Source organism: Danio rerio, chromosome 13, assembly GCF_049306965.1.
Source record: "Danio rerio strain Tuebingen ecotype United States chromosome 13, GRCz12tu, whole genome shotgun sequence".
Taxonomy (NCBI): Eukaryota; Metazoa; Chordata; class Actinopteri; order Cypriniformes; family Danionidae; genus Danio; species Danio rerio.
This window is the reverse complement of record NC_133188.1, coordinates 4,741,055-4,767,500: the sequence shown is the minus strand read 5'-3', so window position 1 is coordinate 4,767,500 and position 26,446 is coordinate 4,741,055. Positions and strand designations below refer to the sequence as shown.

The 26,446-nt window shown below is 39.1% G+C and overlaps 1 protein-coding gene across 1 annotated transcript in view; it reads left to right on the top strand.

Annotated features, from left to right (window-relative positions):
* The window catches only part of mcu (mitochondrial calcium uniporter), a 121,680-nt gene that overhangs the window by 33,841 nt on the left and 61,393 nt on the right, over positions 1-26,446 (top strand). Inside the window, 1 exon segment of the mRNA NM_001077325.1 lies at positions 25,747-25,860. Coding sequence (NP_001070793.1) covers positions 25,747-25,860 — 114 coding nt within the window.

Genomic DNA, 26,446 nt, shown 5'->3' with positions numbered 1-26,446 from the left:
ACATGCAAACATATTAACAACAGAGCATTTTCACGCCCCTGCAGTGCTTCCAACAGCATAGAAAAACAGAACAAACTAAATAAAAAGATAAAATAAATAGGCCTGCTCTAGATATTTTTCACTTAAATGACAAATTTAGATTACAAAATGAAAGCACTGACTGAATCCTTTTTAATGAGCTGTTTTTTCCCTCCCATCATATGTTCTTTATTTTATTTCGTCAAATAAAAAATACCAGGCTATTTTTTAAAATGTGCATTTAATTAATGTTCTGCTGTAATTCTTATACGTCATTATTTTAAAGATTATGTCTTGAGTGTTTCATTTAACTTTATGCCTGTGTGCTTTAATTTTCTTCGTCTCACTCGTGGTTCATATACGCACACTGCATGTGATGAAAGACAATGACAAGGCGTGCATATATTGACTTTTTTTTAATTAATTAATGAATTAATTAGTTCGTTCGTTGAATGAATGAATGAATCCATCCATCCATCCATCCATCCATCCATCCATCCATCCATCCATCCATCCATCCATCCATCCATCCATCCATCCATCCATCCATCCATCCATCCATCCATCCATCCATCCATCCATCCATCCATCCATCCATCCATCCATCCATCCTCAACTATTTTGTAATACCTTGGTTATACCCATGTCATTATACAAATGTCTGTTCTTGTAAACCATACACACAGGCACAAACCAAGACCTCAGGAGGTTTTAACACTGTGCAGGAGACAAAATGGCAGTTGACAACCGAGACTGCAGACCTGAAGTGGTTTTCTGTAGCTCAAGCTGTTGAAGTAGTTTGTGAAGGAATGCATAATTTCTACTGTCAGTTAAAGCTACCCCAACATTGGGTTACACAAAAAAACTACTCAACACTGTGGGAAATAAAAGAGCTCTGGGCAACCTAATGGTTTTAATAAAACAGAGGGACAGCTGTAGAGTGCAGTAAGAAGATATAGAGCTGTTCTGCAGTCCATGAGGGCTGCAGTAATCCACTGATTTCCAGTGGACCATATCTCAAAATGTATCAGATTTCAAGTTCTGAGCTGAGAAATGGATTTGTCTTGATAGCGCTGCACTCTTGGTTGGTCATTTCTTCAATTTAGAGGAAGTATGAGTTAAAAGAGAAGAATAACTGAGATTTAATCTATAGGCAGGATAGATTGCTGCTGTTGACAGGATCCCTTATGGCCAGAATCTCCAGCAGGGTATCCGCGGGGTCTTAAAATGTCTTAAAATGTCTTAAATCGCAAAAGATAAACGTTATGCCGGAAAAAGTTTGAAATCTACTGAAATATTGTGTTGTAGATCTTAAATCTTGTTTTAACAGTTCTTAATTTTTCTTTGTTCACGTATAGCTACCCAATCTGACCATTATAACTTTAAGCCTAGTTTAAACTTCTGCGTTGAGTCATCGGCATGACCCACGGCGCCTGCCTTGCGCATTGCTGTGCATTTATACTTCCGCGCGCTGTTTGTGTTGCTCTACAATAACACTTTCGAAATGCTAGCTGGCAGGGAGGTTTTTATGTTCTTTTGTGTCGAGTTTCTTTGCTGGTGTTTAGTCTTTTCTGAATGCTACCTTATTGTAGAAGTAGCTCGAAATCTCCCTCAATTTGAGGCGGGCACCGGGGGGACGTGAAACAACTTTCATCATAAGGTAAACACTAAACAAAACTTCCCATTTAGACCTCCTGTGCGGGACTCCACACTTGTAAACACTCACTCCAATGGTTTTGCTCGGCCCTCGGTCCCGCCCATGCTCATCAGCGCTACCAAGCCAACCAATCACAGAGCTTGGGTTACGCGGTGTTGCGATGTGTAGTTACATTTTTTCGAGCAGTACGCATCGGCGCTACCACGGCGAGGGCTATGCGTCCATGCGCTGGCTGCGCCGGAGCATACGTGTGTGCTTCACACAGAAGTATAAATCAGCTTTTACAATCACCAAAAATCCCAACCTCAATTAAACTTAACTTAAAAAAAAAATAGCATTTAACTACTTTCCTTACAGTAACATTTGCTTAAAAGGTCTTCATTTATTTACCACTAAGGATATTGACCCGACCTATATTTTTTATTAGTAAGTTATTATTTTTGCATTATTAAGTTACATTCACTTAAGTTTAGTTATAATAATAATAATAATAATAATAATAATAAGTGAAAATCTTTTCCAACTCGGGAAAAAATACTTCAGCATTTAGCCCTGTATAAGTCTAAAATTTAATTCATAATGGTCTTAATGTCTTAAAGTCTTAAATTTAACTTTGTGAAACCTGCAGAAACCCCGTCCAGGCTTTCCTCGAGGATTCCCTCTTATTATTCAGAGCAAGAAATAAAAGGTTCGATTTAACGTGGTTTAAATCTCTCTCACACAATAGCAGACACGAGCTCCCCAAATATTTAATTCACTAGCAAATTGCTGTGGCGACTCCACAAAGGCATGCAGATTCAGACTGAAGTGTTCCACGCGCCGCTCAAGACAAACACCGAGGGCAAGCTGCTTTCAGACGTGGAGTAAAAAGATGGCATTCACAGCACATATGACCTCACACTTTTCCCAGTCACCATGGAGTTGCTGTGGAAACGCTTGGGTTTTTTCTTCAGGAAGTTCCAATTCAGTCTGCTGAAATGCGCCCACTCTGACACACACTCCCTTCATTTAGGTGTGATCTGTGAAATATTGCAGCCAGCTGGTCGACACTTACACCTTGCGTCAGGAGGACTGGCTGTTAGCCTCTCAGGTTTAAACAGAGTTGTTGTCAAGGTGTACGCTAACATGCAGCTTTAGTGTTAGTCGCAGACTAATGCTGTCTTGTATTGACTCACCAAGCCCATATCAAATTTCTTTTCAGGGCAATCTGATTGTGCGGCCTTGCATCAGTACACTGCACTGTGGTTCGCTGAATCGTATATAAATATCCAGTGTGGATCAAGTGCTCTTGATAGGACGTAGACATCAACAATTCTGTCATTCAAAGCTAAATATTCAGACATACATTTTGCAATCTTGCTCAGAATCAATATTTCAAGCATGAATGGATGTGCTAGAAGCTGTTTGTTGTAGATCTTTGTTTCTGTGACGGTTTTAGGTTTGCCTTTGCACACTTTCCTAACAAGAAATTGCATAACCGCTTGGCCAGTGGGCAAACACTTAGCTTATCTTAGTGCTATGTGGGTAATTCTCAAGTAAGAGTGTGGGTAGGTTTTTTCTGTGAGGGCACAGAGTGGTAAGTACTATCCAGTGACCAGTAATGTAATCAGAGCTCTTTACAGTACAGGACTAATGACGAAGGGGGTGGGTGTCATAAAAACACCTTTCCTCTTCTGAAAACCTCAACCAATCGACCGCTCGCGCTTCTTATGGGGATTGTCAGGATCATATGTCAGTAAGTAACGGCTGTTATGCGAGCTGAGATTGTGGTCAGAGATACACAAACATTTAGATTCGAATTCGGGTTTCTGAAAACTTTTGTTGGAATTTGAGTAGATCTAGCTAGGCTAGTTGAAGTGCTTTTCCCCTGCATGGCAAGGAACAGTTCAGATACATTCAGGTACAGTTTACTTTGGGGGCTTTTCAATTCCTCTTTATATCCATAGCACTTTTACAATGTAGATTGTGTCAAAGCAGCATAACATAGAAGTTTGCGTAAATTGAAATTTCTGTGTCAGTCCAGTTTTCAGAGTTCAGTTTAGTTCAGTTCAGTGTGGTTTAATTGATACTGCTGAAAGTCCAAACAATGAAGAGCAAATCCATTAATGCGCAGCTCCTAAGTTCCAAACCAAGTAAGCCAGTGGCAACCGTGGCAAGAAACAAAACATCACCAATTGGCGAAAGTGAAAACCTTGAGAGAAACCAGGATTAGTTGAGCACAACCATTTCTCCTTTGGCTAAACTTCTTGGGCTGCAGTGTAGGCGCCTGGGAGAACACTAGACGTCCAACATCTCATCTGTCACTGGGTCTTTCAGGAATGGTCTCATGCTCTTCACTCTTCCATGACCGCCACAGCATCTGCTCTGGATACGGCCTGGTCTAGGGTTATGGAGACCTCTTGAAGTCCTCTATAGTTGGCATTATCTCTTCACAGGATTTGGATCACATCAATGGCGCTGCTCAATTTCGAGAGGCCTCGGGATGAGTATCCCCAGGTGGAAATAGAGGACAAAGAAAACAATTAGCGTAGCTGCTGTTCATAGTGTATTTGAATGAGACATTAAATATCAATGCAAAAAAATATGTGCTAACAAACATATAAAGCATAGGATAGCATTTTTCACTGTGTTCTGTACCTTGAGCTTTTTTTATGGGCCACCTCAAGTGAGGTTCCAAGCAAGCTGTACCATTACCAAAATGTGACATGGCTGATTCCCGATTGATCATAGGGAATCATTCAATACCAGCGTCATTTTATTTGGCATGAGACACCAATCCTGCTGTATTGAAATAGTCAGTAGCAGCCACAGCTGTATTGTTAGTTGTTTTTATACCGCCAAGAAAAATACATTTGAAATGGCAACACTGTGGTCAGTAGAAGAGGTCCAGATGTTCTTCAACTTGTTAGTTGAGAAGTGGATAATAATAATAATTCCTTACATTTTATATGCCGCTTTTTTGGGCACTCAGCCTGCTTTACACATAGATTGAATCTGTTCATCTACCACCAGTGTGCACAATCCACTTGGATGATGTCACGGAGGCCATTTTGAGCCGAACCGCACACCACACACCAGCTGATTGGTGGAGAGTAGACAGACTAATAAAAGCCAGTTATGATATGGGGAGGGTTATGAGGCCATGATTGACAGAGGCCAGTGGGCAAATTTGGCCTGGATGCTGGGGTGAAACCCCTGCTCTTTTTCAAAGGACATCCTAGGATTTAATGACCACAGAGAGTCTGTACCTCGGTTTAACATCTCATGCAAAAGACGCGCTCACTGAGCAGTATAGAGTCCCTGTCCCTATATAATGGCATTATGACCCACAAACACCGCAGGTTGGGTGACCCCTGCTGGCCTCACTAACACCCCTTCCGGCAGCTACCTAGCTTTCCCATGTGGTCTCCCATCCAGGTACTGACTGGGCGCAGCCCTGCTTGGCTTCAGTGGGCGACCATGTGAGTTGCAGAGAGCTAGCTGCCGGATCCAGCCAGAGCTGGGTGATCTGGAAGGAAAACTATGTATTGACAACTACAATCACAGTAGAGGCAGCGAATCTAGCGGTTATCCCACTCACTTTAAGCCAGGGGTCATCAAACTTGTTCCTGGAGGGCAGTTGTCCTGCAGATTTTAGCTCCAACCCTAATCAAACACACCTGAACAAGCTAATCAAGGTCTTACTAGGTATACTTGAAACAACCAGGCAAGTATGTTGAGGCATGTTGGAGCTAAACCCTGGAGGGACACCGGCCCTCCAGGACCAAGATTGGTGACCCCTGCTTTAAGCAGTACTAAACTGATGTGGAAATGCAACCTGAACCATTCCGTACTACACAGTGGAAAATTGGCTTTAGTTCACATTTAGTAGGATACATTTCTGGGGGAACAAATAAAATAAAAGCGAATTAAACTTTAATATTTTCTCGAATAAACTTCCTCTAATAATCCTTGGTTAAATGGCAGCAGAACACGCTCTTGTACTAGAACAACCTGAGCCTTAAGGAAGGATTCACTAATAGATGTGCATGAGAGGGTGAATGAAAATGAGATGGTAAAGAGGCTCTCAGGGGGCAACTGTCTAATTCCCTATTTAGCATAGAGAAGAGTTGCTCTTTGCTGTCAGGCGGTTTACTGCCACTCTTATCTCTCCAACATCTGCTTTCGTCCGTCTGTCTCACCTCATACATCTACACCCCCAGCATCTCTCCTGATTGCCTTTGTGTGAAAATCAAGGAAGGATGCAAAACTCCCTGGCAACCTAACAGTCCTTCAGTTTTTTTCTTGTTTTTCCAATTTTAAAGGGCATACCTGGAAGACGTCAGGAAAACGTAGATCAAAAGAAAGGCCAGGAGAGAGAGAGGAAGCAAGAAAGTGAAAGGTAATTTGCTACAATGAGCGGAGGTGTAGATTTCAAGCACTATAAAGTTCCCTGTAATCGCTTGACATTGTAAGGACCTCTCAGGTTTACAGGGCTCTCGCTGGCTTTGTTTATCTTTTAGTGACTGTAGCTTCATAGCATGTGCCCATTTTTTCCTCCTCTGAAAGAACTTCAGTGCAAACACCAGCTGTAAATGTGAAAAACAATCAGCCTTTGATATCATTCCACTACATTTATTAGTGTGTGTTGACTAGAACGGACTCTCTTTATTTCTTTTTGTTGGACTGCCATGGTGGAGGACTTTTATATGAAGGAGGAAAATCAAAATAAGTTATCTATATCTGCTTTTTCATGAGTAGCTAGTTTAGTAAAACTAGCTTGAGATTGAGATCTATATATTGCCATGACTCTTTCGTTTATCGTATGCCTAAAGTTGCAGACCACCTTACATTTCCTGTATGGTTGGCTGACTTCTGCACTACTTGTGGTCATAAATAATAAGTAAAGTTGCCATGACAGAGTTTCTTATTTGATATACACGCTGGCCTTTAGGTGTAAATGTACACATATAAACAAACTGTGGCTTGTTTAAAAGAAAGAGCTTCGGATCCAGACTCTTGAGACTGGCAGGCTCAAATTGCACTTTATTGCACCACCTTACACCTATGCTGGCCATCTGGGAAAGAAACTCAGCCTGTTTACCATGTTGTGCTGTTTTAAGGGACTTGAAACCCGCTCCTGGAGGAAGATTTTCCTGGAGTTTCATTTCAGTGTATTCCATCACACATGTCTGGACATTTTTAGTAATCACGGACCATCAGTGCATACAAAATCGCAAGCTTCCCTAGTAAATAGTATTGGAAAATCAGTAGGCGAGAATTACCTGGATGACCTACTGCTTCTGCAGAGATTCTAAACTGTGCTTCCAGAGAACTAGGGCATGAGGGCATGGGAAAGAAATTATGAATGAAAGTAAAGTGACATAACTTACACAGGTACACCATAATGGGATAATTACAAGGTGATGGATGTAGTATGTGTGAATTTTATTTATACTTCTCCTAATCGTACTTGTATACACAACATACTTTTAGAATAGTTTTAAAGCAATGGTCTCAAACTCAGTTCCTGGAGGGCCGCAGTTCTGCACAGTTTACCTCCAACCACCTCTAACTTACGGAGACCTAGACTAGAGACCTCTTAGGGTGCACTCACACTATGCTATCTGAACCAGGCCCGTTTCCCAGACCGTTTGAGAAGTGGGAGTGCTCTCAATCGGGCTCAGGCGCGGTTCAGTTGGCTGGCACTGGCTCGATTAAAAGAGGCATGCCAGAGGGCGACTTACTTGGGCTCTCAGGCGCGCTTGCACTCACACTACAAACGTACCCCGCCCGAAACTGAAGATGAGAAGCGACTTTTAAGGGACTGGTTTATTTGGATTTATTAATCATTTTTACTGTTTAATAACCGCTATCTGTCATAGATTATCAAATACGCAAACCCCTCACTGCACGACAGCTGCACCTTCAGCAAACCTCCTAATTTCTGCAGCACAAGGACTTTATGATTGTTTATGAGCGCCAAAAGTGGCTGATCTGTTCAGCGAAATATTTGACTGCATGTCACTGCATCCCAAACGACTAAAACAATATAACTAAAGAAATCTCCACTGTGCTGAGTGAGAGCACTTCTTACTGAACAGCACATCATGGATGAGGACAAGCGTGCTTCGGCCCAGTACAAGGTACATAGTGCGAGTACACCATTAGTCTCTAGTAGTCTTGAGAACCTTGATTAGTTGGATGAGCTGTGTTTGTTTAGGGCTGGATCAAAAATGTGCAGAGCTGCGCCCCTCCAGGAATCGAGTTTGAGCGCTATGTTGTACAGTAAGTTCAAATTTAAATGTAGGATCTACACAGTACGGACTATATCATTTAACTGGTTCAGGTGTGTTAGATTGTTGTTGTAGTGTGGATCTGGAGGTAGGTGCTATTCCAAGAGCGAGACTCTAAAACCAAGGTAAGCTTCATGGTCTTAAAGTTCGATCTAAAGGGCAAGACACACCAAACCAATGACAGACAGCTAGCACAAACGAAACACAACTTTGGGTTGCCTTGTGTTGGATCATGTCTAAATCAAAAAGCTGCGTGTGAACACACAGAACGAAAGAAAGCCGTTTGAAACGAGAGCAAATATTTGAGAAATGTAGTGAAATTACAGCTGGCTTCTTTGTGATCTTTGTTTACTTGCTACGTCACTTCACTATGTTGCACCCCTGCTCTGAATCATTGCTGAATAACCAAACAGAGCATCTCTTCAGCCGATGGTCCGATTCTAATTAAACATGCTGAATCAGGCTAACAAGCTCCTACTTTACCAAACCAACTGAACTGGTGAATACAACAAACCGAATTGCCTGACCAACAGACCGACAAAACCATACAGCAAAGAGTTGGCTTGGTGTGTCCTAGCTCTTAGGTTTTCAATCCCGCTCCTGGCTACTATATGGCAAAGTTTGGGATGTCCAGGGATGCAGAAGACATTGGCTGGATCTGAAACTCGATGCTGTCACATGAGGAGATCAAAGCAAGGAACAACAGAGACGAGGATCCAAGTGCAGATAAAACAAGATTATATTTAAGCAAAACAGGGACAAACAAAAGTGGCTGATACAAAAAGGACAATCCAAAAACGTCGTCAAAAAACTGGCATAAGGTCAAAAATAGATGGCAAACAGGAATCAAACAATAAACAAGGCTAAAGTCAAGAAACAGGCAAAACAACAAGAAGCTAGGACATGCAAGGAACATACATCAACATCAAAGACTCCGTACTAAACTGGTGTATGTGTGGTGTATAAATAATCTGAATGATCAGTCATCACAAGTCTCAGCTGTGTCTCATCAGCCTTGATGACCAGCTGGTGTTTGGCATGGCCTGATAGGACTTGTAGTTCCTAAACATGACATCTGTAGTTCACCAGCGATATGTCAGGAAGGATCACTGGTGAACATGACAGATGCTTTCCAGCTGTGGTAGATGGAAAGGAGTTTGTGACAAAAGAATTGTCTAAATTCAAAAAGTACCAGGATTACAACATGGTGGATGTTGTAGGTCGAGATTACGTTCATACAAATCAGACTATATGAAAATGCAACTGAGTCTAGTGATGATTTACTGTAAATTACTATTGCAAATGAGCTATTTAAGTAAGCCATTTTTGGACTCGACCATGGATTAGAAGATTTAGGGGTATGTTTAATCAGGTCTAGAGCTAAACTCCACTGTCCTAGTTCATCTGGTTTTTCCCACTCAACCTACATTTTGGATTAAAAACATTTTATATAAATATTTAATTACACATCGATGACACAAATAAAAAAAGAAGGCTGTGGGACTCTAAAGGACTGAAATGTTTAAATTAAATATGGTATCTACTCAACAAAGGTCTATTTGTTGCCTCAGTTTGCCGGTTTCGTCCTTGGCAGAGGTTACACACCTGATGTAGGTCCAGAATAGAGGCTTCGGATGCATACGTGTGTGTGTGTGTGTGTGAGACTGAGTGCGTCAGCTGCTACACATTCTCCCACAGCTAGCATCTGCCATATCGGTTTACTTCACTCGTGTGTGTTCCTCCAAGCAGACTAAAAAGGCTCATTAAGAGGTATTCCTTTCATTTCCAGTTCAGCACAAGAGCTCACGTCTTCCCCTCAGTTCTCCTACCACAGAATTTTTGAGCTCCCTGCTGAGCTGCCCTCTTCTAACCCTCCCTCACTTGTACACACGCTCACCTTTACTCAGCGAGTTGTAACAAATTGTCTGATTCTTTCAAGACGGGTGCCGTACCTCCTTTCACTCAATCTAACCAGTTTTAGCATCTCCTGCCCTTCTTTACTTCACATTGCATGTTCTGTAGGGTCACTCACTGAGCAGTAAGGCCATGAATGCAGAATATATGTGTGTTTGTGCTTTCAAAAAAACACACTCACTAGTAAGCGTGTCACGATTTCGATTTTAAATCGAAATCGATCGAAATTTATGCTCAATTTCGATTATCGAATAAAAAGAAAAGAATCATCGATACTGCCACGCCCCCATGTCACGTCAGCTTGGCTTGCCAAGCGGGAAAAAAACAGGCTTGTTGAAGTGCTTGTTGAACTGCAGACGCAAGAGACCAGTCGACAGAGCTTAAACCCTCTCCTCTTTCAATGAAGTCGCCAGTGTGGAAGCCTTTTGGATTTCCAGTGAGTTATGTTGACAACGTTCATGTTGTCGACAAAAAATAACACAGTTTGCAAGCTCTGCTATGTAGCCTACCTAGGGTTCGTCCGATAGACAACACTGGCATCGCGATCCTCCGCCCCGCTCCCGTTGCAAATCCGCTCGCGAAAAGTACACACTCAGGCCCTGTTTACACTGTCTTTGTTTTTAAATGGCATTTTAGAACGACAACGATTTGACATCCACACTGCCGTGTAGCATTTCTGAGCAGCCCTCCTTTTTCACTACCTCTGAAAACGCACATCATGTGACCACACATACTCATTCACACACAGGCACACAGACGCACACACAGCCATGCGCTCGAGACAGCGGGTACAGGCAGTCAGCGGGTCAGTAGACTGCTTCAATCTTTCACTCACTTGTACTTAGTCATTTTAGCGCACACCTCAGATACTGTTGGCTGGTTCCTGTTGGTTGTGCACCTTTTCTACCGACGCCATTATAACGACACAGATCACTGCCTATTCACGAGTCCCACAGAAAAAAAGTGGCTACAGATAATTCATTCGTTATCAATTAATTAATTATTCATAATCAAAAATCGATTCGAACTGTGACTTTCGAGGATTTGGAGGATCGTGACACCCTTACTCACTAGGCACTTCCCAAATTTGATACTTAAGCACTATTTGACGCCATTTTGTAGTATAAATCATATTAGTAGTGCAGTTACACTGGAAATTCAACCAATAAACAGAAGTGTGGATTGCTGAACACTTCATGCACTCAGTGGTCACAGTTTTGCTTTTATAGTGGAAGGTGAGCAGCTATTGGTCGCTGAGGTTGGATTATTGTAATGTTTTGGATTGTGCTTACAAATTTCTCCTATTTAAGTTATTATACAATATGCGGTTGTCATTGACGGGTACTATTTGGTCTTTTGGTCGTCTTTTTTTTCACTAATTTGGCAACTGTTATTTTTTCATGTTTTACGGGTTTTCACCTTTATTGATAGGAAAATTAAGGTTTACAAACAGGCATTGTGTGAGTAGACTTAGTTTCGGCTAAGGACCTTAAGAGGAAGGTTCATCAAAGGACCTTAAACCAGGAATCTTTGGTTCGCCATGAGCACCTGGGTGCTATGTGTTGACGCACTTACCACTACCCCAGCTAGCAATTTTGTGTTTAATAGACATCTAATAGATTTCTAACAAAGAAAGCTTGGCTAAAACGAGGCTAAACTTGGGCTGTCAGTGAAAATCTAATAGTCATCTAAAGGATGGGAAAAAATTGATATTGCGATATATTGTGGTGCTTTCTGTCGCAATAATACACTATACGGTACACAATATCAATATTTTATTACACAAAATTATTAATTTACCCATTTTTAGTGTCACTGTCGCTACCTAATATAATTAGGGGTAAAGGGGCGGAAGCAGCGGCCAGTGAAAAACACAAGTTAACCAACAACAACAACAAAGACGAAATGTGGAAAAAACAGTAGCGAGAAGAAGAATGGCGGAAAAGAATGAAAACAAATCAAAGACCCAGCTGCTAGTTTCCACTCTAAAGTGTGGAGATGCTTTGGGTTTTACGAGACAGTCGACGGAAAGACATTGGATAAAATCTGCAAGAACTGCTTTGCAAAGATAAAATATAACAGCAACACTACGAATCTGCAAATGCACCTCGATATCACGGCGAAGTACTCTCAGGTGACAATGAGGGCAAACCAAATCTGCCGACAATCACTACTGCGTTTAAAGCAAAGCTCCCCTTTGGCTCGCCGAGGGCAGAGAGTATTACTAAATCCATCGCCGAATTTATTTGCAAGGACCTTCGCCCTTACAGCGTTGTCGAAAATGATGGATTTTGCAGAATGTTGGCAACACTGGAACCGAGATACGAGATACAGAGTCATTTTACAGACAAAGTCAATCCTGCATTGATTGCAGATACCAGGGCCAAAGTGGAAGGTGCGCTTCGGTCTGCTAAATGGGTTGCACTAACCTGTGATGGTTGGACGTCAAGGACTACCGAGTCCTTTGTAACTATTTTTACAACTTTTATCTGGCTAGCTGTACAGTTTTACTTTTAATACCAGCAGACAGTGAGTTATTATGCAAATCCATATTTCTTTGCACAATGTTGACATTATTAAATGCATAAGATTTCCTTATCATGGGTATTTTTTTTTCTTTTTCAGTCAAATATATTGTGATATATCATTGATGAAATTTCTGCCAACATATTGAATATCGTAGATATCGCGAATCGTGATGTTATCACCACATATCGCCACAGAATCATGAGGTACATGTGTCGTCCCAGCCCTAATCATCTAAGAATAGCCCAAAACTAGACTAGTCGTCAAATAGACAGACTTTAAATGTGTTGTCATTTATTTCTGTGTATTTGATGACTAGTCTAGTTTTGGATTATTTGTAGATGTCTATTAGATTTTCACTGACAGCCCAAATTTAGCCTTGTTTTAGTCAAGATGACTATGTGTAGATGTCTATTAGACATCTTTTAAAAACAAAACAAAACAAAACAAAAAAGCTTGCTGGGTGGCTATTGGCGCTGACATTTTAGCAACTGCTAAACATGGGAAACCTTTTGAATTTCTCTTTATTTATTGTAAAAAACTAAGTTACTGTTGCATTTTGGGAAAACTCTTTACTAAAACACTACACGGTTGAGTATATAAGTGCATAGTGAGTCATTTGGAAAGCCTCAAGCCGTTTATGGCGTGCAAAGATGGTTCAGTTCCAAAAAGTGCACATGGTGCTGTATGCAGTTGTAGTTTTGTAAACTTGTGATGAGGAATGCGTGTCTACAAAGTCCACAAATCTACAGAGTGTCCCACTTGTTTTTGTTTATTGTCTTGAGCACCTACTATTCACTTGTTTGTCAAACCCATACAGGTGCTGGCCCTACAATAGACTAGCTTAGAAAGATAAACAAAATAGCTTGAAGAGTCCTCAAGAAGTGGTTTGTTTCTAGGGTGATGCTGACTTTCAAGTCTAGATATTGTGATCAGAAGTATTTGCTGTTCAGGCTTTTCATAAAGAGTTAAACTTGTAAGAGGTTGCTGGTTTGACGATTTTTACGCACATGGGTTGTAGGTGGGGGAATGTATGCACTGAGCTCACTTCCACCCCCAAGACCACAACTGATAAACTGCTGCTTTTTTGTGGTGTCTACATAGTACAAGTAATTCAGGGCATGTTTTGCACCAATTATCTTTTCTGTTGCAGGGTATGGTTCAGGTGGGGCTGTTGCTATAGTTGCACTGCCTCTATTGTGACATCATTGTTTTCATTTCTCATCATTCGCTTCACAGCTACCAATGAGAGGAACATCTGGACCTCTTCTATCGTGCATGATGCTGCCATTTCAGTCTTTGCGGTGTAGTATATGCAGTAGGTAGTGCTGTCGCCTCACAGCAAGAAGGTCGCTGGGTCGCTGGTTCGAGCCTCGGCTCAGTTGGCGTTTCTGTGTGGAGTTTGCATGTTCTCCCTGCGTGCACGTGGGTTTCCTCTGGGTGCTCTGGTTTCCCCCACAGTCCAAAGATATGCGGTACAGGTGAATTGAGTAGGCTAAATTGTCCGTAGTGTATGAGTGTGTATGTTTTCAGAGATGGGTTGTGGCTGGAAGGGCGTCCGCTGTGTAAAAACGTGCTGGATAAGTTGGTGGTTCATTCCACTGTGGCGACCCCGGATTAATAAAGGGACTAAGCCGACAAGAAAATGAATGAATGTGGTGTAACAAATCCAATGGTGCTGTGTTTTCAGATGTGTCGCAAGCATCTGCTATGTTCTACGAATGGTTAAGGTTCCACATGGATCCATAGATCTCAATAAAGAACCTATATTTTAATGTGATGTGTAATTATTTCATAAATCTATGCAGTTTCTTTGTGAATTATCTGTAGTGAAATTGTCTGTGATGCAAGGGGCTCCAGCCTATATCTTGCGTAGAGTAATAGATTAGTCAGAGCTGAAGTTATCACATCTGGGTCATTCCAGCAGCATGAACAAAAACAGTCGTTACCAAAGAAACAAACTTGCTTAAGTTTTAAAGATACAGATCGAAATGGTTCGGTTCAGTTTGGTTTTGCCTGGTTTGCATTTCCATTGTAGTTTAGTATCGCTTAAAGTGGGTGGGACTGTGTGTGTGTGTGTGTGAGTGCATGAGTGCGTGCGTGCATGCGTGTGTTTGTGTGTGTGAATGCAAGAGTGTATGGGTGTTTCCCAGTACTAGGTAGTGGCTGGAAGATCATCCGCTGTGTAAAACATACACTGGAATAGTTGGCCGTTCATGGCACCCCTGATAGGAACTAAGCCGAAGAAAAGTGAATAAGTCATTAAGAAGTGGTTGGTTTCTAGATTGATGCTTACTTGTTTAATTTTCTGATCTTGTGATCAGAAATAAAAAAAAAGTGACAGGTACTAGGTACAGAAGGCAGTGAAAAGCTCCAAAAAACAAACCCTACCAAACCATACCATGCTGTGGAGAAGGGTCTGAAGAAGGCTTCTCATCATTTCAACAATACAAACCTGCACACTGACCCCCTTTCATTATTACATTTACACTCAGTGTGAATGAGGGAGAAAAGCAGCATTGACAGCACTGATTCAGACATTGATTTCTGCACTCTTTGTTCCAGCAAACTGTCTACAGCGAGATTACTTTGGATGTTAGAGAAGTCTTGCTTACACAGTCGCCACAATCTCAAACCATATAATCAGCCTTTTGGCCTCACAAAAACATAAAAATAACTTTCATTCTCAGAGAAAGTATTGATCGATTTGAATTCATAAACCAATTAAGTCCAGTAAATTAAGTATAAACAATGCAGTTAACTTTATAAATGTATTGTAGCAGCTTAGTGTAGCGAAATAAGACCTAAATTAGCAGGTTATTTACAGGTTTGCTCTTTTCCCAAATCTTTTTTTCAGCAGATCATGATCAACGTTTTTGTGGAATTGCTCTATATGGAGGACACCGTTAATTAGATTTTGAGCTGAGAAGATACCCCAGATACTAAGGCCTGTTACAAGACAAAACTGTACTTAATTTTTACTTAACAACAGCCTTTTTGGCCATGATATTTGCCACTGAGACGTAAAAATAACATTTATTCTCTAAGAAAGTATTGATCTATTTGAATTCATAAACCAATTAAACACCAGAGTCCAGTGGATTACGGGTAAACGTTGCAGTTAACTTTATAAATGGATAGTAGCAGCTCAGTGTAGCGAAATCAGACTTAAATTAACCGGTTATTTACAGGCTTACTGTTTTCCCAGATGTCTATGCTCTATGGAGGACACAGTTAATTAGTATCTGGGAGATCTTCTCAGCTCAAAATCTAAGGTCTGTTCACACCTTGCTACATGTATACACTACATGACAAAAGTCTTGTCGTCAATCCCAGCTGTAAGAGCAAGAAATAGTAACTTGACTTCTAGTTGATCATTTGGAAAAGTGGCAGAGGGTCGATTTTTCTGATGAATCATCTGTTGAACTGCATCCCAATCATCACCAATACTGCAAAAGACCTACTGGAACCAGCATGGACCAAAGATTCTCACAGAAATCAGTCAAGTTTGGTAAAGGAAAAATCATGGTTTGGGGTGCAAGAGATCTGCAGAGTGGATGACAACGTCAACAGCCTGAGGTATCAAGACATTTGTGCTGCCCATTACATTACAAACCACAGGAGAGGGCAAATTCTCCAGCAGGATAGCGCTCCTGCTCATACTTCAGCCTCCACAGCAAAGCTCCTGAAAGCAAAAAAGGTCAAGGTGCTCCAGGATTGGCCAGCCCAGTAACCAAACATGAACATTATTGAGTATGTCTAGGGTCAGATGAAGGAGGAGGCTTTGAGGATGAATTCAAAAAGTCTTGCTCCTGCAAGAATACTTTCTTTGCCATTCCAGATGGCTTTATTAATCAGTGATTTAAGTCATTGCAGAGATGTGTGGATGCAGTCCTCCAAGCTAATGGGAGTCATACACTATATTCATTCTTTTTCTACTGCACCATGACTTTAAAGTGTAAACCAGGGATCACCAAACTTGTTTCCGGAGGGCCGGTGTCCTGCAGATTTTAGCTCCAACCCTAATCAAACACACCTGAACAAGCTTTTCAAGGTCTTACTAGGTATACTTAAAACACCCAGGCAGGTGTGTTGAGGCAAGTTGGACCTAAACCCTGCAGGGCACCGGACCTCCAGGAACGAGATTGGTAACCCCTATTCTACACTCTACATTGTTTCTGTTTAGAGACAAGACTTTTGTATAAGCGAAGTCAGACCTTACTGTCCTAATAAAATCATTTAATATCAAGCACTGATCATATTTTATTTTAGTAAATTAAGCGTAATCTAGAGGCCTTTGCCTTTCATATAAGCCACTTCTGATACCAAATGATTTAATAGAAGTCAAGTTACTTTATGTTGTTCGTAAAACTCAGATACGTGACTAGACTTTTGTCAGGCAGTGTACTAAGTATGACTAATGCAACCACAGCTCTTTCAGGCTGGCATGTCTTCTGCAGTACTGCTTTTTTGGAGTTTGGTTTGTGGCCTGCATGACTTTATTTACCTCTTACTCCTGTTTCTCTCAGCCATGTGTCCGCATTTAGAACTGCTGCACTCTGGTCTTGTGTATCACGGGGGGCCTCATTACCACATGTTCATGTTTGTGTGTCAGGTCATATATTAACTCCAAGTCGGTTACTCCTCTCCGAATGAGAGCAGAACTCGACCTCATAAGGAATCTCATTACGAGAATCCGATTTCTGGAATTCTGAGGAGAGAGTAATACGACTATATCAGAATTTAGTGATTTGTTTCTTTGTTTATGCTAATAGGAAGCTCTTTTGCAACTATCATTGGAGGAATCTCTAAAACAAGGTGTTATTAGTTTCTAGAAACCTTCAAATGTGTGGGGTGGCACGGTGGCTCAGTGGTTACCTCACAGCAAGAAGGTCTCTTGTTCGACTCCCTGCTCGGCCAATTGCCATCTCTGTGTGGAGTTTGCATGTTCTCCCCGTGTTCGCATAGGTGAGTGCACCGGTTTCCCCCACAGTTCAAAGACATGCACTATAGGTGAATTGAATTTGCAGTGTATTATTGTGAAAGTGAGAGTGTATGGGCTAACAAAATGTTTCCCAGTGCTGGGTTGCGGCTAAAAGGGCATCCGCTTTGTAAATCGAATGCTGGCGGTTCATTCCGCTGAGGCAACCCGTGATAAATAAGGGAAGTAAAATGAATGAATGACATACAGTGCTCTTAATTTTAAAACCTTGAAAGAGGTCTGAGTATTTTCCGTCCGGTTTCATTTGGATTTATTTAAGGAACTAAGGGGTCCTTGCAGATGTCTTCTCGTCAATTCATGATGAGCTCATCTCTAATAAATTAACCTGTAAGTCAATATTCTAGCGGCTGCTGAGGCAATGATTATGACTTCATATTTTGTCGACTGTGTTGCTTTCCAGTGGTTAAGCTTCCCTCAGTGATGAAAGAGCTTTTTTACCTCCCAAACTAAAAGATATTACATAACTGTCAGCAATAGTGTGCTGTTTGCTGTCCTGCTATTGATAGCAGACATTTTAGGTGCAAAGTTGATCTATTATATTGTTTTTGCTCTTCAGGATATTAAGTATAGTCTGCAGGTTTTGAATATGTCAGCCTGTGTTCGCGGACACTGTGTCTACAGGCCTCAAGAGGTGAAATGTCCAAAATGTTGCTGTCATTGTGCTGACGAAATTAAAAAGGGAAGACATTTGACCGTTGTTCTTTGGATGTCTTACTGTGACAGGCTAATCAACCGAAGTACATGTGGTTGCTTTATGACCTGCAGTTTGGCAGGAATGGCAAAATCCAGTCACCACATTGCTTGATATTAAAGGTCCAGTGAAATTAATTCCTAGTTCAGAATGCGTGATTTTAACCCCGATTTCGGCTCGCCGACAGGTCTTGAAAAATCGCTGACAAATGCCTGAAATCACAGGCAAATCGGTGCTCGTGCACGTGAGTGACAATCACATAGTATGAACTATCAAAGACGCTATCTGGAAACAAAAGTCTGCAAAAAATGCTTTTCTTACTTAGATTTTTTTTTGTCTTGTTCCTAGTCCAAATATATAAAAGTTCCTAAATCAAGAAGCATTTTCTAGACAAGCAAAACATTGTCTTGTTTTAAGAAATAATAGCCAAATAAAGTGAGAACTTTTAGATATTTGGACTAGAAACAAGACAAAAAAATCTAAGTAAGAAAAGCATTTTTTGCAGTCTAGGTGTGAAAGCACCCTTAAATATTCATTCATAAATATTCATATATTGTACATATTGTACAATTCATATATTGTAACATATACACTTGTAATCATGTTTATTTATCTGCACACTACTGATTATTAATAGCAACCTGCACATATATTCATATATTGTTACATATACACTTGTAATCATGTTTATCTATCTGCACACTACTGATTATTAATAGCAACCTGCACATATATTCATATATTGTTACATATACACTTGTTATCATGTTTATTTATCTGCACACTACTGATTATTAAGAGCAACCTGCACATATATTCATATATTGTAACATATACACTTGTAATCATGTTTATTTATCTGCACACTACTGATTATTAATAGCAACCTGCACATATATTCATATATTGTAACATATACACTTGTAATCATGTTTATCTATCTGCACACTACTGATTATTAATAGCAACCTGCACATATATTCATATATTGTAACATATACACTTGTAATCATGTTTATCTATCTGCACACTACTGATTATTAAGAGCAACCTGCACATATATTCATATATTGTTACATATACACTTGTAATCATGTTTATTTATCTGCACACTACTGATTATTAATAGCAACCTGCACATATATTCATATATTGTAAATCTGTTCATAGCTTATCCAACCTGTATATAATGTTCATAGTACATCCATCTGTAAATATCACCATAGTTTTCTATAACTGCACTTTATAACTTATTCCTGTATCCTGCACTTGCTGCTATTGCACTGCTGGTTAGACCTAAACTGCATTTCGTTGCATTGTACTTGTACATGTGTAATGACAATAAAGTTGAATCTAATCTAATAATCTAATCTAAATAATGTTTTTCTGGATATTAGCATCAGTATGTTAGCCTTCAAGGATATATAGAAGCTTTTGTGGTACAAAACAGAATATTTGTGTTTAGAAGATATAGAATTGGGTCACGGTGGCTCAGTGGTTAACACTGTCACCTTACAGCAAGAAGGTTGCTGGTTTGAGTCCCAGCTGGGCCATTTCTCATTTCTGTGTGGAGTTTGCATGTTCGACCTATATTGGCGTGGGTTTCCTCCGGGTGCTCCGATTTCCCCAAGAGTCCAAAGACATGCGCTATAGGTGATATGTATAAACTAAATTGTCGGTAGTGTATGGGTGTGAATTAGTATGGGTGTTTCCCAGTACTGGGATGCAGCTGGAAGGGCATCCGATGGGTAAAACGTATGCTGGATGAGTTGGCGGTTTATTCCGCTGTGGCGATAAAGGGATTAAGCTGAAGGAAAATGAATAAAGGAATTACTGAAATGAATAAAAATGGAATAAATATCTATTCACACACATTCACACGAGTGCATATAAAGACTCAATGATGGGCTCAAAATTATTCCGTAATGAATTAGAAAATATATATATAAATAAATAAAAATCAGCAGATTCAAAAGAGAAATTCAAAGACAAATGTAGTTGTAAAAAAATGAAGTCCTGTTGACGACTCAATGGTTTTGTGTAGCTTGACAGGTAATGGAGCAGAGACATGCAGTGAATCAATTGTGCCAGCCATTCAGATGAGTTAAGAGAGCTGCAGCAAAGCCAGCGTTGAGCTCAGCTGTGAAACTTCAATTAACCAGGAACACTGGCAGTAATTGTTTATGGTGACCCGAGGTTAAAAGCGCACACTTGGTCTGATTTGTTAATTGTACCCCGTGGATTCATAAGGGAGGAGATTAAAATGAGCAGTGGGACGTTTTAGAGGTTAAAATTGGGATGACAAACAAGTTTAGATTTTAGAGGAAAGTCTAAATATTAATTATTCTGCAACATTTTTAGCGATGGTCTGACTGACAGCAGTACTTTATTCTTGTTTAGGATTGGATATCTTCAATACCGCAGTTGGAGACATCACTGCAAGTCTAATGGTTACTTTCCCCCCCTGAAAGTGCACTACAGTAGATTTCCAGAAATGACTCTAAACCAACCAACCAACCTGATCAAAAGTTGTTTAGACACTTGCCTTTGTCTGTGTGTGTAGTAACTATCATATGGTCAGTGAACAGACTGCAAGTGTGCCGTCTAAAAGAGACAACTTCAATAACATTCCATAAGTGCAAATCGCCAACTTTTCCCCTGAAAGGGCTCTGCATTTCCAGAAATGACTCTAAACCAACTAACCTGTTTAAAAAGATTGTTCAGACACTTGCCTTTGTCTGTGTGTCGTAATTATTAGATGGTCACTGAACAGACTGCAAGTGTGCTGTCTAAAAGAGACCACTTCAATAACATTGCATAAGTGCATATCGCCAGCTTTTCTCCTGAAAGTGCTCTGCATTTCCAGAAATGACTCTAAACTAACTGATCAGATTAAAAAAAGATTGTTCAAAGATTTTTTTTTGTGTGTAGTAACAAAGTTTTCTTTTGATTATTCCACAGAAATACCTTAGAAAACACAAGGTCAGATTCCTCCAACCAAGGGAACTTGGGCAAGTCTAGTGGTTACTTTTTCCCCTGAAAGTGCCCTAGATTTCTAGAAATCACTCTAAAACACCCAACCAGAGTAATATGTTTGTGTTTAGGCACTTTTTGTGTGTGTAGTAACTGTCAGATGGTCATTGAACAGACTGCAAGTGTGCCGTCTAAAAAAAGACCACTTCAATAACATTGCATAAGTGCATATCGCCAACTTTTCTCCTTGAAAGTGCACTAGATTTGCGGAAATTACCCTAAACCAACCAACCAGATATAAAGAGATTGTTCAGACACTTCCTTTATTTGTGTGCAGTAATCGTAAGATAGTAACTGAACAGACTGCAAGTGTGCCGTCTTAAAGAGACCACTTCAATAACAATGCACAAGTGCATATCGCTAACTTTTACCCTGAAAGTGCACTAGATTTCCAGAAATGACTCTAAAAAACCAACCAGATTAAAAAAGGTTGTTCGGACCCTTGCTTTATTAGTGTGTAGTAACCATCAGATGGTCACTGAACAGGCTCCAAGTGTGCCATCTAGAAGAGTCCACTTCAATAATATTGTAGAAATGCACATCGCGTTTAAGTGTATATTGTCATCTTTTCCCCTTGAAAGTGCGCTAGATTTCCAAAAATGACTCTAAACCAACCAACCAGATAATAAAAAGATTGTTCTGACACTTCTCTTTTAGTGTGTAGTAACTGTCAGATGGTCACTGAGCAGGCTGCAAGTGTGTCGTCTAAAGGAAACCACTTCAATAACATTGATAAGTGCAAATCACTAACTTTTTCCCTGAATGTGCACTAGATTTCCAGAAAGACTTTAAACCAACCAACCAGATTAAAAAAAAATTGTTCAGACACTTCCCTTTTAGTGTGTAGTTACTATCAGATGGTCACTAAGCAGGGTGCAATCGTGTCATCTAAAAGAGACCACTTCAATAACATTGCATAAGTGCAAATCACCAACTTTTCCCCTTTAAAGTGCACTACATTTCCTAAAATGTCTCTAAACCAACCAACCAGATCTAAAAAGATTGTTCAGACACTTCACTTATTAGTGTGTAGTAACCATCAGATGGTAACTGAACAGGCTCCAAGTGTGCCGTCTAGAAGAGACCACTTAAATAACATTGCATAAGTCCAAATCACCAACTTTTCCCCTTTAAAGTGCACTACATTTCCTAAAATGACTCTAAACCAACCAACCAGATCTAAAAAGATTGTTCAGACACTTCCTTTATTAGTGTGTAGTAACCATCAGATGGTCACTGAGCAGGCTGCAAGTGTGTCGTCTAAAGGAAACTACTTCAATAGCATTGAAAAGTGCAAATCACCAACTTTTCCTTTTGTAAGTGCACTACATTTCCTAAAATGACTCTAAACCAACCAACCAGATTAAAAAAGTGTGTAGTAACCGTCAGATGGTTACTGAACAGGCTGCAAGCGTGCCGTCTAAAAGAGACCACTTCAATAACATTGCATAAGTGCAAATCACCAACTTTCCCCCTTGAAAGTGCACTACATTCCCTAAAATGACTCTAAACCAACCAACCAGATTAAAAAAATAATGTTCTGACACTTCTCTTTTAGTGTGTAGTTACCATCAGATGGTCACTAAGCAGGCTGCAATCGTGCCATCTAGAAGAGACCACTTCAACAACAATGCATAAATGCATATCGCCTATAAGTGCAAATCACCAACTTTTCCCCCTGTAAGTGCACTACATTTCCTAAAACGACTCTAAACCAACCAACCAGATTAAAAAAAGATTGTTCAGACACTTCCCTTTTAGTGTGTAGTAACCGTCAGATGGTCACTGAACAGGCTGCAAGCGTGCCGTCTAAGAGACCACTTCAATAACATTGCATAAGTGCATATCGCCAATGTAATGAAAGTTTTGATGAGGTGATTTGAAGGCGGGAAATCCTCTCAGCCTACGCAGGGCGAGGGCTAATTGGCTCTGTCATGGATGAGTGGCCGAGAGGTTTCGCCCGCGCCTCAGACTCTTGTCACTTCAACAAAATGATTTAGTTGCTCACATTGACTGTCCTGTCAGTACTTCCTGTTTAAACACTGGCGACACAACAATTTGAAACCTCGTCTCCGGCTTCGCAAACACTAGCCTATTATTTTCCCTCTATTACTTTTTCTTCTCCTCCCCGCGCTGATGGACTTGACACCTTTTTATCTATGACTCTAGGAGCCGTACAGATGCACTGCAGAAGTCGAGAGCGATGGACTCGGTGCCTGCATTAACTTAAGATAAGAGCTTTGCAGACACTGGAGTCCTTGACCCCGCTCAACCTGTGCTACATCTCGCCTACATATTCCCTCACATCCGCACACCGTCCCCTGCTGCCTCCTGCCTCTTTGATGCGACACACCACCTGCATCTGTCTGCAATGCTGAGCTATTGCATAATTAATTCGCAGTGTTTGTAAGTGGCCGTAATTGGATGGGGAACAGCTGCTATATGATGAGCTAAATGAAAGGAGGTGTGTTTGCGTAGGTTGTAATGGGTCAAACTTTTAGCTCGTGGGATACGTGGTGAACAGTGGTAACATGGTCAATTCTTGGTAGATCGCTATACACTCATAAAATGATGTTTGCCGTTTTGTTCAAACTACTTATTTACAATGAGCTGAAACAACAGAAATTTTGGCTTTTTTGAAAATGTATTTCCCAAATGATGTTTAAGTGAGACAGGACTTTTTCACTGTATTTTCTATAAAAGAGTCTTATTTGTTTTATTTTGGCTAGAATGAAAGCAGCTTTTTTACCTGTTTAAAGTCAATAATATTAGCCCCTTTAAGCATTTTTTTTCAGATTGTCTACAGAACAAACCATCGTTATATAATTACTTAAATGTCACTTTAAGCTGCATAGAAGTGTCGTGAAAAATATCTAGTCAAATATTATGTGCTGTCATCATGGCAAAGATGAAATAAATCAGTTATTAGACACAGACTTGAACTGTACATTTGTAAAAACTAATAAGCTAACTTAATCCATTCATGTTGTCTTGACATAAATAGATTTTTGTGTATTTTTACAGTGTATTTTACACAACTTTGCAAAAAATAAAAAAAATACTGCATTTACTTATTTACTAACTGCTTTACTACTTAACTTTGAGTTATTTACTTTACTTTTTTACTTGCTTATTTACTCATTTACTTATTTACTTCATTATTTACATATTTACTTGCTCACTTATTTACTCATTTATTTTATTTACTTATTTACTTATTTATTTATTAACTTGTTCACTTATTTACTCATTTACTTATTTTTATTTACTTATACTTTAGTTACTCATTTACTTTATTTACTTATTTACTTCATTATTTATTAACTTGTTCACTTATTTACTCATTTACTTATTTATTTACTTATTTACTTTATTATTCATTTAATTATTTTACTTATTTGCTCATTTACTTTACTTATTTACTTCATTATTTTCATATTTACTTGTTTACTTATTAACTTATTTACTCATTTACTTGTTTATTTACTTTACTAATTTACATCATTATTTATTTACTTGTTCACTTATTTACTCATTTACTTTACATATTTATTTACTTATTTACTTCATTGTTTATTTACTTGTTCACTTATTCACTCATTTGCTTATTTATTTACTTATTTACTTCATTATTTATGTACTTATTTACTTTACATATTTATTTACTTAACTTTATTTACTCATTTACTTTGTTATTTACTTATTTAATTAACTTCTTTACTCATTTACTTTATTTACTCATTTACTTTACCTATGGACTTATTTACTTCGTTATTTATTTACTTAGTTACTTATTCACTTATTTACTCATTTACTTTACATATTTACCTTATTTACTTTATTTGCTTCGTTATTTACTTATTTACTTTAATTATTTACTTATTCACTTCCTTATTTGTTTATTTATTTACACTTTACTTATTTACTTATTTACTCACTTATTTACTTCGTTATGTACACATTTACTTATGTGCTTATTTACTTCGTTATTTATTTACTTATTTACTAATTCACTTATTTACTTATTTATTTACTTTACTTACTTTATTTACTTCATTATTTACTTATTTACTTCGTTATTTACTCATTTACTCTATTTACTCATTTACTTATGTGCTTATTTACTTCCTTATTTATTTACTTATTTACTTATTCATTTATTCACTCATTTACTTGACTTATTTTTTTACTTTACCTACTTTATTTACTACGTTATTTACTCATTTATTTATACTTATTTACTTATGCACTTTGTTATTTTTTTATTTACTCATTTTCCTATTCTCTTCTATAGTCATTTACTTTACCTATTTACTTGCTTATTTATTACAGTGGTTTGTTCTGTAAAAAACATATAGCTTAAAGGGGCTAATAATATTGACCTTAAAATAATTAAAAAATTAAAAACGGATTTTTATTCTAGTTGAAATCAAACAAATAAGACTTTTTCCAGAAGAAAAAAAATATTGTAGGACATACTGTGAAAAATTGCTTGCTCTGTTAATATAGTCTGTTATATTTGAAAAAGAATACAAAAAAATACAGGAGGGCTAATCATTTTCGATGTCAACTCTACATAACCAAACATGTGTTCTGATACTGATATTCTCCATTTCCTCCATTCCTGCAGGAGGCGCTGTCCATGTCTCTTGGAGGTCACCAGACTGTCAGGAGAGCACACGGTCTGAGAACAGGGGGAAGGTGTGCGCTGTTCTGCCACCCCAGTGCCACTCTGACAGCCCAGGTCAGTGCTTTACTCTTGATGATACATACACTTGAGAGATGTTTAAGCCGTGTTCCAAATGTCGGCCGTAAACTCTAACCAGTTCACACAGACTCAAAGTAAAACGTTGATAGAGATGGTACTGTAAAATACAAGCCTACAACGACAATTTAGAAAGGTGAAAGCATTTTTTTTTTCATGGCAATGTTGACATTTGCATGGAATTGCTCATATGTGGATAAGTTTGTCAGCGATTTATTATATAGTGACATTTCTCACTTACCCCCAGCCTTAAATAAGTATTTAAAAGCACTTTTATAGTGCTTAAAAGTCTTTACTAATAAAAAACTTAAAGCAAATCTAGTCTAAATTTGTCCTTTTGAGTAGGAACCATTATAGAGTATGTGAAGGAACCATCGGTTTTGCATTGACAGTGTATTCCCCTGGGTGGAATTTACAAAGCTCGGCTCCATGTAAAGACTTTGCATCACGTTGCATCATATTTGCATCACATCCTTTCCATCCGTTTCACTTGCAGATGTTCTCATGCAGTCGTTGTACTTTTTAAACAGTTATTTGACTTTTATTTCATTATACATTTTTAAAA